Genomic DNA, 15743 nt, shown 5'->3' on the forward strand with positions numbered 1-15743 from the left:
TTTGCATAATGTAATGTGTAAAATGCAGAAGGTCGTAGGCTTCCAACACAACCTATCTGCACTGAATCAAAACTTAAGATTGTATTACATCTTTTAGAGTACCTCATAGACACCAACTAAAGGCGTTATATGATTAATTTAAGTTGTGGTTTTAGAGACAGAGCTGTAGACTGGGGTTTTAAAAAGGTTTGAGTTGTCTCAGGCCAATAAGCTGCATTGGAAACTTTTGGTCCATTGATTAAAATCATTCAGTTGGGGGAATTATTCCGTTTGTTTTGTTTTCTCAGAAAATCAAATAACTTTGAGAAAGAGGATCGTCTTAAACTGGCAACATCAACAAGTTGTGGGTTGGAGATGCAGGAGCTGCAGGGAGGAGCACAAAGTGACACACTGAACGACATGCGGGGAAGGAAACGGCTACAGAGCACATCATATTGAATGTGTGCGTTCAGTAAGAGCAGATATAGTTGATGACCACGCGGTGGCAGCAATGTGCACAAAGCGCCTTTATGTTCGCAGATTTTCGACACACGAAGAGTGTCACTTGTTATACGTTTGTTAGCTGGGAAGCGATTAAGTTAAACGGAACAAACGCGCATTTTCACTAGGTTCAACGTTGACATCCCGATGGACCACCAGCAGACACAGTAATGGAGTTGGTTTGGTAAGTCCTATTATCGCTTACGATATACAGTATCGTTTTGTAGATCTTGTGATAGTCGAAGAAAGTTAACTGGCTGCATAAGCTAGCAGATGTTAGCAAAGGAGAGTCCGATTCAAGCCTACTTTGTTTCGTCACTGGTGTTCTAAAATAGTATTTAGTCGTACAGCAATTATTATCCAGTAAACTGTAGCAACTGTCCGTTCACTTTTGCCGTCATACAAAAACGAGGCGACGCGTGGATCAGGTGAACTGAACCAAATCAAGCTGGCTGTCAACTAATTGTAGCAACACGGGAAGTAAACGATAAGTAAAATAAGCTACGTATAAATCACAGCCCCTTTTACTGCATCACATTGGATCGTTTGTTAATATATGTCATATTATTAATATCCTCTTCGGACTTGTTAAACGGTTACGCTCCTCTCAGTGATGAGGTGCATTGGTGTTGTTCATTTTTCAACACTCATTTTCCTCATGTATTCAGCTATATATAGCGTTAAATAAACAGTTAATTAATATCTAATGCTACGGGTTGTATAGGCGTGCACGATTTCTCTAAAAAAAACGCCACGAAAACATCACCGAAGGAGCCTTTTTGTTAGCTTTAATTTTGATGGCTGAAACGGAAGTTGTATTGTTGTTGTTGACTTGATACTGAGTAACACAGGGGAGACGTTAGCGCCTCGTCTGGTATGTTTGGGTTATTACAAGCCAACAAGGCGGTGTGAGTTAGTATAGAAACAATTTGAAAACGTGTAAATTGTCTCGTCTGACGTACAGATGGATTTAACACGGAAACTTTGAAGAAATTGCAGTGCGCAATAAAATTGAAATTTTCACAAGAGGGCTTCCGTATGTTGTTACATTTCGATGCATTTCATTTGCCTCCTCCAAACCATATGACAGACCAGTGACAAACAAAAACAGAATTAAAATACGAGCAGTAAATGAAGATTAACCTTGTTACAGTGGTACTTGTTAAAGCACCTCTAAAGTACCAACAGTGGGCTGTTGAACTTTTTAAATCTGGGTGACTTTGAGAACTGCCAAACTGTAGCAGCTGGATGACCGTGTGTAAACCTCTACAAAATCGCGGGCGTTCCCACGTATGCATTGATTGGTGTCAAAAGGAGGACAGTTTCCACTGCTGAAAGCACATAAAATGTGGATGTGAACAATGGAACAGAAGCACGGAGCGAGAGAACTTGATATGAACCTGATATGATGAATCACACTTTTCTACATGTGACGTGGACAGCTGGGTGAGTCATTTACCTGTGAAAGGAATAGCAGCCAAGTGTGGAAGAGCTGTCTTGGGTACAGGTCCAGATTGATATTAATCACTCCTACTAAAGTTGGGCCTTTCACCAAAAAATGATCATGCGTTGAGAGCAATCCAGCCATATAACCTCCTTGGCAGAAACGGTGTGATGCTCCTGACAACCTTGAGTCCTGGCGTTCCTGCGGATGAGTCGACATGCACCACCTACCTAAATATCATTGCAGATCACATACAACTCTTTTGGCAGCACAGGCACCTCCAGAACAATAGACTGGTGTTTTATTTATTCATTTGTTTTTTAATGTTGTGGCTGATTGCATGAGGAATGTTGTTGGGTGTTATCATATTGGATGATATGGTGGCAGTGCTATAAAAACCTTAGTACTGTGTGCTATTTCCACTTTTAAGTATTGAATATTTAAATGGTAAATGTTGAATAATTCTCATCAGTAATGATATCGTTGTGGTAATTGAAGTGTCGGTCAGCTTCATCTTGGCAAACCCACTGCTGTTACACAAACATGAACTCAGGAGCGATATAAAGAGCTGCAGAGACACCCAAGACGGCAATCGCAATGAGCGATATACAGCGTTCACCATCCCACAATTGCCAATTAGGGACAATAGTTATGCTCTTCTGTCGTGCGTGTAAAAATAAGTGAAAGTATAGGACCCTTTACAGCTGATTAGAAATAACAAGGCTCTTTAATGTCATTTACTTTCTCCCTCTAATTGCAGGGACGACCACCCAATCCCTGATGGTCCTTTCTTCACCAGAGATCTCTATGACAAGTACTCACTTGCACCTCACATCAGAGAACTTTGGGCCTTTCTCCAAAGGTTTGTCGATAAACGTATAGATTAAGTAGTATGTCTTTTTAGGTCTATTTTCACTGTCTTTCCCTGTAAAAAAAAAATAAAATAAAAATAGACTGACTTAGTGAGTGTTTATTTGACATATTCTGTAGCCTTCATGTTTTTTTTTCCTTCTTCCCCAAGTCCTGTTGATAATGACAGCATAAAACAAAAGTGTGGCGTTCGGGCTGCAGAAACCCTCGGCTCTTCTTCCAAAAAAGATGCTGCCGAGTTAAAAGACAGGGGTTGCATCAGCAGCCAAGTGTCCTGTTGGGAGAGCTGTGATAGTGAAGATCAATGTGAAGACGAGGGTGCTGGAGGCACAGAAGACAGTAAGGATGGCACACAATCCAGAGTAACACATGAGCAGAATGAGGCTGAGGCCGGGGATGTTTATCCTGAACCCAGGCTGCCCTTTCCCTGTGTGTCCAGCCTTTCCAGCAAAGACCAGAATACGTATGTTCGCTATTTGATGAATAAGAAAAGCAAGAGTCCTCCACAGGTACCAGCATTTGCGTCTTATTCGTCTCTCTTTTCATGTTTATGGTAATTAGCCCTGCTTGTTGGAGTTTTTTTAATTTTTTTAAATGATCTACTATTTCAGAGTTTAACAATGCGATTGAACAATGAAGTGATGCAGTTCACGAGGTACCTGCAAGATGTTGCTAAAATGTGTGCTGATGACTACAACTTCATCTCTCAAGGAGCTATGCAATATTCAGAGGTACGGATAAACGCACGGTTTTAACGCCTGTCATCACTTCTTTGTTGTTGGTGTCAAAGGTAATTAAACCTAAATCCCAATTGTGTTTTTCAGGAATTCTTCAGAGCCTGTTTAGAGTGCATTAAGAGGCTGCCTCGGTCCTACACGATTCACGAGATAACCAGTTTGACCGGGGGAACGTTTAATCCAGGGCTAGCGCTGACCTTTGAAAAACAGCTGCTAACATTGGTAATGCAACACAAGTTTAGGTTCATAACGTCATGTTTTTTTTTTTAGTCGCACAAATTTTAATTGCCAATTCTTTCCTGCAACCTTTTTATGTTCAATTTTTGAGTTGCAGAATCAGTCTCCTGGTGTTTATTAACTTTCCTCATTTCCACATTTGTGCACTTTATTTCTCCAGGGTAGTGTGAATATTACAGACCACAAGATCGTGCCTGCTGATGCACAGCTTGCATCAGATTATCAGACGGTTTCATCAGAGAATCCTCCAGCTAAAAAAGCTAAGGACACGCATGCTGTAAGCAATTGTCTCCCCTTTTTTAATTGCTCCAATAAAGTAAGTCACAGAGATGTTTTAGTGCTGGGATGGGATTCACGACTGTGGGTCTAATCTAAGTCCATTTCAGGTCTTGTAATTTTCACAAAAGACACCAGAGGGTGTTCATGTCTTGCTCAGCAAAATCAGTGCTAATGTGGCTCCTATGCCAGGCCATGTTGCATGCAGTACCATCAAGGGCTACTTAATTGAAAACCTTCACACTCGTATATGTTTTATTGATGTTGTGGTATCATTACCTGTTCGATTTGGTCTCACCAGGAGGTCAGTAGCGATGGAAATGCAGAAAGACTTTGTAACTTTTATGAGCCTCATGTCTGCCTGACTCGAGATGCTTTGGTGAGGCTGCTGGACAACCACGGCCCTGACTTTGGGGATCAGTGGGAACTGCCTGTGTGGGTGAAAGTAACCCCAGGAAAAGGTACGTTAGCTACTTGGGCTGCCGTGGTTGTAGTTGGCTTAATCGGAGCCGATTAATGTTTAATAGATATAGACTTACGTAACATAAATACAGCCTTTCACATTTATGCTTGTGTGTGCCAGAAAAGAAACGTTAGTCAGATCACTGTGCTTTGATGCTAATTGTTCTCATGACTGGGCTGTTTTCACCTGAGTCCTTTACCTGATGTTTTCTCTACAGTAAGTAGTCAGAAGAAGAAGAAGACTGTGTACATAGACTCACCCCTTCTGAAGACTGAGACAACAGTCCGAGAGAGAAGCCACATCTACCACGAGGAGAGTTTGAAGCTCTCCATCATAAGGAACGGAAGCAGAAACGTGTTCCATTTGATGACGGATAGTTCTGCGAATGAACAGCAACTGTCACCGGTATGTTAATCAGCAAATAGACACGGCCCCTCTAAGAGTACCTTGTATTTCTCATTATAGCAATTGTTCTTTGTTTCTCTGCTTCTAATTAAGGAGGCCCCCAAGAGAAGCTGCGTGTCTGAAGAAAACAATGGCTTTCTTGACTCTGAGGTGGACCTTACTGACTTGGAGACATTTGGAGAGACGACAACCACCAAAGTGTCCATGATGAAGAATACACAGAATGAGCAGGATGGAGTAGTTCAAAGTAAAAAAGATACAAGTTCCCCAGTTTTAAGGAGGACTAAAAGGTCCGGTGAGCATCTGGACAGAATGAATATGAGCAGCAGTACACAAGACAAGATGACCAGCTCTTTGACAAAAATGGATGATCCCAGAGCAGACTGCAGTCAGCTGGTTGTGAGTGAAGCAACTCTACCACAGACTGATCCGGTGAGCCGGAGTTCTGACCGAGGAAGTGATGATGACCGAGCTCTTACAGGAGATTCAGACGATGATAAGCTGGCCATTGATGAGTCTGTGTCGCCAACGGCAACACCTGCAGAACAGCAGGAGCCTCAGACTGCAGCACGGCAGGCGGACCCATCAGTTACCCCTGACTCCACGCCTGTAATTATAGAGTCATCTTCCCCCTATAAAGGTACACGGTCCAGGTCACAATCCAAAAGGGCAAAGGTCTCTGGGGACCAACTAGGTGAGATCCTTCGCATGCAGACAGCCATGTTCAAGTCTGCCAGTGACACAGCTACCATGAAGTCACCCAGCCGTTGTGTCGAGCCCTTAGTGCACTCCCATCCAACGTCCCTGGTTAAACCCTGTGTGACTTCATACTTGGAAAGAGAACAGAAAGAGGACGGCGAGATGTGTGCAGCTCCTCATGAATCTGTCAAGAATAACACTACAGAACACAAAAGTTAGTGTCGCTTGATTTTCATTTTGTTTAGTCAAGTAGTGTTTCATGTGGCACCATTAACAGGCAATGCTTTTTTCATTTTTACCCCCCTACAACCCTATCAGAAATACTTTCCGAAGACCTCCAGGCTTGTGCTGAAGACGAGCAAGATTATGAGGCTCCAGCAGAGGGCAACCTGCTCTACAAGCTCTATAGTCTGCAAGACTTATTACTCATGGTGCGCAGCTCCGTCTCACTCACCCATACGAGAAATGTAGGCAGCAGCCAAAACCAGGTAAAACCAGGTGAAAACTGCAGAGCAGTGCTTCCAAACAGTTTGACTTCATTTGTTAGCACAGCGATGAATACATGCAACATCTTTAATCATTTCTGTTGTGTTCTCTCCCAATAGTATGTGCCAGTGCATGTCCTGCCAAAGCTGGAGTACCAGCTCACTTACGGTGTTGAATGTCTAACCAGCAGTGAGGCTTGCCAGCTGTGGACAGAAGCGTTGCTTCACTCCAGCACAGTATCTTACTTGGGTAAATATCTTCGTCAGTGAAATCAGGACGAATGCAGCCCCTCACATTGGAGCCGAAGCCCTTTTTAGTCATTCATCTCTTATAATAAGTGCCAGGAACACTGCATTTTCCTCCGCTGGGTTCAGTGGAGACCACAAGGCAGATCCTCCCACAAACCAGTGGAATAGACTTTAGATGACTCACCCTCATGTTGCAACTGTGTGGTGCTGAAGTTTACTTTGTTGCCATAGCTACATCCACATCTGATTAAGGGGAATTACAAAGGATGGATTGTGCAGAGCTAAGTTAAATGTTGTTTTGAGCATCAGTTAGATTCCTGTAATGAATACTGTCAACATGCAAGTGTTGCTTACCTGCAGCTTACAGATCAGGGCAAAGATCCCCCCCCTCCCTTCCTCTGCACTGGATTCTCTGAATTGTTGACTTTAGTGGGTGTGGTTGAATATGACCGAAAGAATGAGATTGCGAATACAAGCGGCCGAAATGGGTTTCCTCCGCAGGGTGTCTGGGCTCTCCCTTAGAGATAGGTTAGCTCAGTAGAACCGCTGCTCCTCCGCATTGAGAGGAGTCAGATGAGGTGGCTCAGGCATCTGGTTAGGATGCCCCCTGGACGCCTCCCTGGTGAGGTGTTCCGGGCACGTCCCACTGGGAGGAGACCCAGGACACGTTGGAGAGACTATGTCTCTCGGCTGGCCTGGGAACGCCTCGGGGTCCCCCCGGAAGAGTTGGAGGAAGTGGTCGGGGACAGGGAGGTCTGGGTTTCTCTGTTAAAGCTGCTGCCCCCGCGACCCGACCCCTGGATAAGCGGTAGATGATGGATGGATGGATGGATGGGTGGAGTGGGTGTGGCCTGGGAATGTCCAGCACAATGAAATGTTTTCTTCGCAAATGACTCTAAAATTGTACACCTTCGAGGTCTGTTTGCATAGTTGACATGCGATACGTGACCTAGGAACAGTTCAAGAAACTTGTTTTATGTTTCCTTTCGCTCAGCTTCACTGCTGAAAAGTATAACCTCGTCTAAGAGTGTACAGGAGACTTAGACTCTGGATTTATCCTGTGTTTGTTCTTTTATTTTCCCCCCCCGGTTATGTTACTGATGCTAATTGAATAGTCAAAAGAACAACAGTGCTACCATTTCAGCTATATGAAATATTAGTGAGTATCTTCTTGGTATTGACGTTATGCAACGAGGGCAGAAAAGCAAAGACTTCCATCTTGGCTTAGTAATTCATAAATCACCATGTGGCTTATCATGTGGCGTTCCCCATTTGTGTATTTATGGCTATGGTTGCAGGCTCTATAGACACTATATAATTGAAGGCTTTGTTGCTGTAAGCAGCCCTTACCAACTGGAATGGGAGAGACCAAAAATCTTTCTTTCTGTTTTGTTTTTTTTACCAACATCTCAAGCTTGTAACAATGCTGGCAAATCACTACAGATTAATTACTCTGAGCACAAAGATTGGCGTGGATACTGAAGTGACGCTCTTGATGTTCATTAGCTCTTGTTCTCTCAGTGAATCTCTCATTCCTTCTCTCTGGCTCCGTAGCTCACATCAATGCACACACATCTAAAGTGGCTCTGCTGAGGAAGCTGCCTGACGACTGGAAACAGAACATCTCCTGCGGGTTCAAGTGAGTGTTGTTAGAGCAGATGTGTGAAGATGATTAACCTAATCAACCAGGAACGATCACGTTAAGATCTGGAGGCTAGAGGTCATTTAGAAGTTGTTAGGAGATTTGATTAGTTTATCAATGACCCAGCGTCTTTTAATCAGAGGTAGCTATCAGGGGTGAACACATCAGACCAGACAAGCAACCTCTGTTGCAGGGTTTCTTAACCATAACTGACATCTTCAAATCTGAAATTCCATTTTGCTGTCAGGGCCTCTTTATATATGACTACATGAGCTCAAATTCCGTGTAACTGTTGCAGCTGTGCACAGTGCAAGGTAATTCCCTTTTTAGTATGTCATATTACCTGTTCCGCTCCTGCTTACATAATACTATAATCATGTTTCAGCTAAAAACACCAAGTGCCTCTGTGCCCCCGCCTCCTGTCTTTCTTTTAAGGGCTGAAAGATTCTTATTCTTGGGTCTTTTACATTCCCCCTTAGGCCTAAGTTACACGGTGTATTTGGCAAATGTAATTTGTTGAGCAACGTGAATCAGTGCCTCGCCGTGATCTGTCAGGTTTGCCGGTTGAAGCAGGCATGAATGACTGGGCTTGAATGTTGTTTTTACAAACAGCAACAACTATCTCTGTGCTGCCACATGAAGTTAAGAGGTTTTTCTGAGCCATGGCTGAGCTTTTACATGAAATGACACTGGGCATATTTGACCAGTGTAAAATATTCAGGGTGGAATTGTGCACCACGAGCTGCTATCACCCCTGTGTTTTGCTATGTTAGTGTTGGAATTAAACTAAACTAAAACTTTGTGATGTCTCTTTTCCATGGATAGACCTTCCAAGTCACTGAATATACTGCACCACCTACTGAAAAAGCTAACGGGGTAAGTTGGGTTCATCATCTGACTTTAACTTGTGGATTAGTGTTGACAACTCCCAGTTTTCTGTCTTATTTCAGATACCTACACTTGTCAGACTGTTTGGGGGGGTCGCATGTGGACTGATTGATTGTTCAGTTTGAAATTTTCTGTTAAACTTATTAGTATTATTAGTTGCAGGTTTGTCTGTGCAAACATGTCATTGAAGATGATGACATGTTTGTGCATTCCTTCTTTCAGCAGTAGCAATATGACCATTTGTCATCATGTTTGTATTGGAAACTTGCACAACCAATTGCTCAATGGCACACAATAGATGTGTCAGCTTCTGCTTTCTTTAAGCAGTGTTCACCTTCATTCCAGTCATTATTCTCCCATGAAACAAGAATTCTTTGCAGTGCTATAACATGTTTCTCTATGGGGGTTTTGAGTTGAGCAAACCGTCATTGACTTCATTTGCTTTTGTAGGTTGGAGGAAGGACAGTATCTGATTACACACAAAGCCGGGGAACCATTTGTGACCTTATTAAAATCATCTAAAGGAAAAGTGAGCCGGGCAGCGTACAACCTGCAGCAGATCCACAGCTCTGTTCCGCAGCCACGTGCCTCGGGCCTTGTGCCCTGGATACCTGTTGATCCAGCTGTGGTCCTGCCCTTTCACCGGAAACATGGCCGGGTTCCCTGCACCTTTCCGCCAAAGACATTCCCAAAGGTGTGTTTGATGTTCTCAGCCGACTTACTGAGATGACAAACAGGATGACATGGCTGTATAAACAGTAATGAAACGGAAGCTTGTGGGAAGACATTATCTGTCGATGACTAGGAATTCCATCTTCTTCGACAGACACACACTCACCCGCTGAGACTCTAGAAAAAAATCCTTGTTAAGTTCTTTCTCTACTAAATAACTCGAAACCCCGAGCTGTATTCTTATTGAACAAGCTGAGCCGGTGGACAACATCGTAGTAGACTTATTAGACAATAGAGAAAAAAGCTGTCGCCCTGCAGGGTTCATGCCTAACAGTAAAAATGTCAACACGTCTTTTAACTTGTCAAACAGCAGAAAATTTGTCAACAGGGTTCTTTTCCACCCTTTTTTCTTCCTTTTTTTTTTTTTTTTTTTTTAACAACTGAGAGTGACACTATGAATATTGTTTTGCTGTTTAACATGTAATGCTACGTAGTTTTTAGGCTCGGATAACTTTACTCTCCTCTTTCCTACCAGGCGGCTAAAGTGGGACCCAGTAACTGTGGAGGTGACCAGAAGAACAACCCAAACGCACAAGGCAACAAGAAGAAGGGCAAGAAGGGCAAACGCAAACGTACAGCCAAGCGTAACAGATACATAAACAAGCTGATTCAGAAGTCCATTTAAAATCCCTCCTAAAAGGATTCCATTTCCTGTAATTCATTTCATTTCATAGGTTAGACGAGTCAGAGGACAAGTTGGAGCTTTACTGCTGAGGAAGGGACAGAGAAAGAGACAACTGACAGAAGATTTTTATTCTACTGATTAGATTTTGACATGAAGATAAAATGTAAATGCCAAGGCACTTTTACACTATATATTTTGTTATTCAAGTTTCCATTGTGTGAAGAAATCTCTTTTTATGTTTTGTCATAATTGTTTTGTAAAACTGGGGCAACAATAAACTTTTGAGTGCTTCTGCGGGACTGTGGTAATTGTCTTTATGATGAAACACCACCTTCTCTTGAAGGCACAGAGCTACTGTTGATTTGCTTGGGGAAAAGCTCACAGTACTTGGAGCTGCCTCACTTAGCTTGCAGTGGAGTAGGGTGGAGTCCTGAGCGCATGGGAGGGCTTCTGAGTCGGGGGAGGCGGTGAAAGCGGAAGCCTTCTGTGTTTGGAAAAAGTTAAATGTCCGCACCCGTTCCAGTCAAACATCACCAGGACAAATCTCTGCATCACCTCAACGTCTACTGCTAAAGGTATGTTTGGTGTCATTTCACATCTTAATAGTAAATGACTGCATTTGTGAAGTGGAATAACTTTACATACACAAAGGTTTGAGGAAAATTTCCAACTTGAGACTCATGACTTGAATTTTCACACAAATTCCATTCAGTCTGTGGGAATATTTTGTGAGTTTAAGATCTTATCCAATTCCCTTTTTCCCTGTTTTTTTCTTTTTTTTTTGTACCCCTTTCTCAAGATAGATTTCTTATGTGCCTGTGAAATGCTTCCTTTTCATACCAGACTTGAGTGCAGTAGCACTCCTTAACAGGGTGTGTCACTTTGGGCTGGATATGTTAGGCTGAACAAGGATTTGAAAGGGAGCAAAAGCATATCATTGCCAGAAACTACAGTGTATGTGAAGATGGTAAAAGATTTTAAAAAGTCATCTGCAGTCCATTTGTAACAAAAGCGACAACTTAATACATGTCATTCCAATGCTTGTGGTTAGGAGGCATTCATTGCAGGCTCAGGTGATTTTAATCTTCATTCTGAATAAACAGAGCCCCTCGTGGTTTGACTTGGACGAGGCAGCAATGAGATTACAGTCAGATTTCAGAACAAGATTTTGTCTCTTTCAGGACACTCAACATGGCCATGGTATCAGAGTTTTTGGGACAGTTGTCGCTCAACATTGCGGTAATCTCATACTTTCCTTCTATCTAAATGATGTCTCACACTGTGGAAGTAAACGCTTAGTACATTTGTCAATAATACGACTCAAATGATTTGCTTTAAATTGTAGCCATGTGAACCCAGGCACCCCACTGTGATCCCTTTTCTGGACTTTGAACCTGACAGAGATGCTGCCAGAATAGAGACTGCTATCAAAACCAAAGGCAAGATATGTTCCTGCATCACTTCAAAAGAGAATTTGTTGGGCTTTTTTTTCCTCTGCAGATAGGTAGCTGGTATTTGTGAGTCACCCTCTTGGCTTAAAATGTTTTGACCACGCTGGAAACTCCTCCATTTCTGTGCCTCAATGCTGGCTGAACGAATTCTGGTCACTGAGTCAGAAGTGTTGGCAGCAATCTGACTGCTCTGTCTTGAACAGCTCCTCCATTTTGTGATTTAAAAAAAAAAGTGCTCTCTGTGTTGAAATTGTACAAATGAGAGGAAAATGCCTCATGATCAGGTCATGTGATTAAGGGAGATATCTTTTTTTCTTATAAAAACTGCCCCAACTAATAAAAATACTTAGAATACTGTAGAAAATTGTGTTTCTCAATGATTGCGTCTCTTTGTGTATAAATCTTCAAACGTCAGGAGTGGACGAACAGACCATCATTGACGTTCTAACAAAACGGACCTATTCCCAGAGGAGAGAAATTGCTTTTGCATATGAAAAGAGGGCAAAGAAGGTACATTAAGTCCAGACAGAAATTCAAACCATATGGCACACATTGAGATCAAGCCGGTGATGCTTTTATATTTGTAGGACATGATCTTGGCCCTGAAGGGAGCACTGTCTGGCTCGCTGGAAACGGTGATCCTTGGACTGATGAAGAGCACGGCCCAGTTTGACGCCACAGAGATTAAGGGATCTATTAAGGTAGCTGAAGGATAACACTGCCCACTACTGGAAGAATGATGAAATATGCCTATTTTTGCAGAAGGTTTGAAGTGAGGCTGTGCGTGTCTTTAAGAAATCTGTCTGTTTCAGGGCTTAGGAACAGATGAAGAAACTTTGATTGAGATTTTGTGCTCGCGCAGCAATGAAGAGCTGGTGGAAATCAAGAAGGTCTACAAGGAGTGTGAGTAAATGTAGTGCTGGAAAAAGATTAGCTAACAGTGAACCTGGGCACACTTTAACAACGGGCTTAAGTAACTTTTACTGACTAATGTTGTTTTCCTCACAGTGTTCAAGAAGGAACTGGAGAAAGACGTGGCTGGTGACACCTCTGGGAACTTTGCTAAGCTGCTCTTGGCTCTTGTGCAGGTGAGCTGTAGTTGTGTCAGTCTTTCAGCTGTTTGCAACAAAATCCAGCTGAAACTGAGAGGACTCCTGTCTTATTTCTGCTCAGACCAAGAGGGCCGATCCGTCTGCCGTTGTAGACTATGAGAAGATAGATGAAGATGCCAGAGTAAGTAGCTAATTTCTTTTGATATGAATTGGATTGATTTGAAAATGCATTTTAACACCAGAATCAGTGTAAAAAAAAAAGGGATTCATACTATATATTTTTTTCATGGCTAAATCATAGCTTACCTAACGCCGATACTGTAAATAAAACTCCTGACCCCCATCCTTTGACATCCCATGAACGAACCCATATCATACGACTTGTACATTGCTTTCAGTTATTGTTGTGCTTCACATCTTAAAAATGCACATCCAATGTAACAGCTATTCGCTTGCCACAAGCACTAAATAAAAGAGGTCTCTCTCTGGTTAAACTTAGGCCCTCTATGATGCTGGTGTGAAGATAAAAGGAACTGATGTGGCCACGTGGATCTCCATTATGTCTCAGAGAAGCGTCCCCCACCTGCAGAGAGGTGCCGCGCCCTTTTGACTTAAAAATATGCCGTTAAATACTACAAATGTTGACTTTTTTTTCATTGTCAGTAATGAACTGCAGAATGTGCAAATCAAAGTAACATATTTTTCTCTCAGTGTTTCAGAGGTATAAGAGTTACAGCCCCTACGACATGCAGGAGAGTATTATGAAGGAAGTTAAAGGAGATTTGCAGAGGTCCTTCCTGGTGCTAGGTACATGTTATTAGTGAATCATTACCGTAGTAATATGCAGTAGATGTTTACTTTGAATTAACAATGAGCTTCTGAAATGACAAAACAAAGCAAGTTGTCGCATACAAGGCGTGTTATTGTGGATGTTCATTCAGTTCTTCTGTTGTTCCAGTTCAGTGCTTTGAAAACAAACAGCTGTTCTTCGCCAAAAGACTGAACGAAGCCATGAAGGTATTCACAGCGCTGTTCCTTCTCTCCTTGTTTGAAATGTGGCTACTTTGAGGGTTAGACTTTTTTTTTTTCTTCTCCCAAACAGATGTAAGAAGTATTTTTGCTTGGGAAAGTACAATATTGCTGCAGGGATCCAAAATCCAAAGTTGGCAGAAGTTGTCTTACAGCAGTCTTGCGTCAGCCTGCTGTAGTGAAGTATAAAGCACATACAACTTAACTGCTGACTTGTGCTTGTCTCTGTTCTCAGGGTAAAGGAGCCAAAGAGAAGATAGTGACCAGAATTATCGTCTCCCGCTGTGAGGTGGACTTGAAAAAGATCTGTTCTGAATACAAGGAAAGCTTTGGGCAGTCTCTGCAGCAGACTATCACAGTAAGTGGCCTGTTGCTGATTGACGGTAAAGCTTTTTCAGTCATGCAGCTCACCGTGACCTGCTCTGTTACTTTTCCCTCTTCAGGAACACACCAAGGGAGACTACCAGAAGGCACTGCTCAGTCTCTGCGGACCAGGGTGTTGAGCATGAATCGTCATCACTACTTTCTACCACTGGAAGGTAGAACTGGAGATTAAGGCCTATGAATACTACCCTGGGACGACTGTTAGCAACCACAGCTTGTTTTTCCACAAACATATGAGTGCAACATCGAAGGAGAAAGTTTGATCTTTTTATGAAGTTGCTTTGTTGGAGTGCCGTTCCTTACTTTTCTTGCCTCCCACTTAGCGTTTTCTTAGAGGTTGTTTGCTCAAATCACCACCAGAGGGCAATAAAGTTGCATTAAAAGCAGCACCTGTGTCTCAAGGCCTCACACTGTTTGATACCTGCTGCAGAAAAGCAGAGATTAATGAATTTTAAACCTAATGAAATGTTTGATAATGATTGAAAAGTTTTCTTTCTTTTATCAGCTCTCTTCCTAATTATTGTAGGAATTAAAGCAGGTCGAAATAAATGGAAGCAGTTACAGGACAACATTTTATTTGCCCGACCGACGAAATCTCCTCAGTGTTGATAAGGAAAACTAGTTCCGATTGTTGAGTTTAGATCTTCTAGATCTCTAGATCTAGTGCAAACGTTAAGATTTTTGCCTGTGAAAACAAGAGTTTGTGACAGATAAGATAAACAATCGGCCTCTTTCTCCACTGTGCAGTTCTATCAAGATGATTTAATCATTAGTGTGTTTTTCTGTGTTTGTTTGGTGCTAATATTTTAATTGAAAATGTTAATTTTACCTCTGGCAAAGATGATTTGCATATCACTAAACAAGCGTCTATACAACATGTTTCTGCTGTTTAGTTTGTGGTCTCTCAGGAAGAAATAAGCACCACAGTGTTGTCAAGGCATTTCTACTGAAGTATAAGGAAAAAATAGCCCCAAAAGGCAGAATCAGAATTGCTGAACACACTGATGAGGAAAGGATGGGAAGGAAAGTGCAATAATTTAATGAGAGTAAGTGGTGTGCTTTAGCTCAGATTTGTTAGAGGACCACCTCTTATTGTTAGAGAAATTGCCTGATAAATAATGCTTCTGTCTAATATTTTCAATGGTTGAGTAGCTTAGGAGAGAATCGGCTTCAACTTTTAACAAGGCATCGGATTTATGATCATTTTGTAATAATATTGATGAGAACATTAGCCCTTTGTGATGGTTTCTGTTTATGGGCAATAAAAAAAATAAAATATAGTGTAAAGTAAGATAAAACAGTATTTTGCAAAGCAGTGAGGGAGATTTATGTGTGAATATGGTGACAGATTAATATCTGCATCATAAAGAGAAAAGTACCACCATATTTTCCCCCTTTTTTATATGGATGTACAACATGCTGTTCTGCTCAAGGCCAGCCCGCAGGGACCTCCAGCAAACCCAAGGGGAACTCTCTTCTCAATTGAAACGACGCAATTTACTGTCCCAAACACTGGCACTTCATCATTCAGAGGACTTTAACCCCATGAATGTCAAACACAGAGCATGCTGGGAAGGAGATGGAATACGTTGCAT

General features: G+C 42.1%; 2 protein-coding genes across 3 annotated transcripts; both read left to right on the forward strand.

Annotated features, from left to right (window-relative positions):
• The first annotated feature begins 516 nt into the window (after positions 1-516).
• On the forward strand, positions 517-10515 carry ice2 (interactor of little elongator complex ELL subunit 2). 2 transcript variants are annotated; one of them, XM_072385868.1, is made up of 15 exons: positions 517-664; positions 2685-2786; positions 2946-3303; positions 3406-3525; positions 3619-3753; positions 3929-4045; positions 4346-4505; positions 4725-4912; positions 5006-5825; positions 5930-6099; positions 6217-6346; positions 7900-7984; positions 8813-8863; positions 9326-9569; positions 10083-10515. In XM_072385868.1, exons 1-15 carry the CDS (start codon positions 651-653, stop codon positions 10230-10232), a joined length of 2844 nt encoding a protein of 947 aa, XP_072241969.1. In that variant the 5' UTR covers positions 517-650; the 3' UTR covers positions 10233-10515. The 2 variants fall into 2 exon arrangements, with proteins under 2 accessions (XP_072241969.1, XP_072241970.1); XM_072385869.1 differs by having other exon boundaries at positions 5009-5825.
• Positions 10516-11373: 858 nt separating this feature from the next.
• On the forward strand, positions 11374-14887 carry LOC140307114 (annexin A2-like). Its single transcript, XM_072385870.1, has 12 exons — positions 11374-11471; positions 11578-11671; positions 12099-12193; positions 12271-12384; positions 12496-12586; positions 12692-12771; positions 12857-12916; positions 13235-13328; positions 13447-13542; positions 13694-13752; positions 14000-14122; positions 14208-14887. The coding sequence occupies exons 1-12, from the start codon at positions 11424-11426 to the stop codon at positions 14265-14267; spliced, it is 1014 nt and encodes a 337-aa protein (XP_072241971.1). The 5' UTR covers positions 11374-11423; the 3' UTR covers positions 14268-14887.
• Positions 14888-15743: the final 856 nt, after the last annotated feature.

Source organism: Leuresthes tenuis, unplaced genomic scaffold, assembly GCF_036924035.1.
Source record: "Leuresthes tenuis unplaced genomic scaffold, fLeuTen1.0.hap1 SCAF_5, whole genome shotgun sequence".
NCBI classification, from domain to species: Eukaryota; Metazoa; Chordata; class Actinopteri; order Atheriniformes; family Atherinopsidae; genus Leuresthes; species Leuresthes tenuis.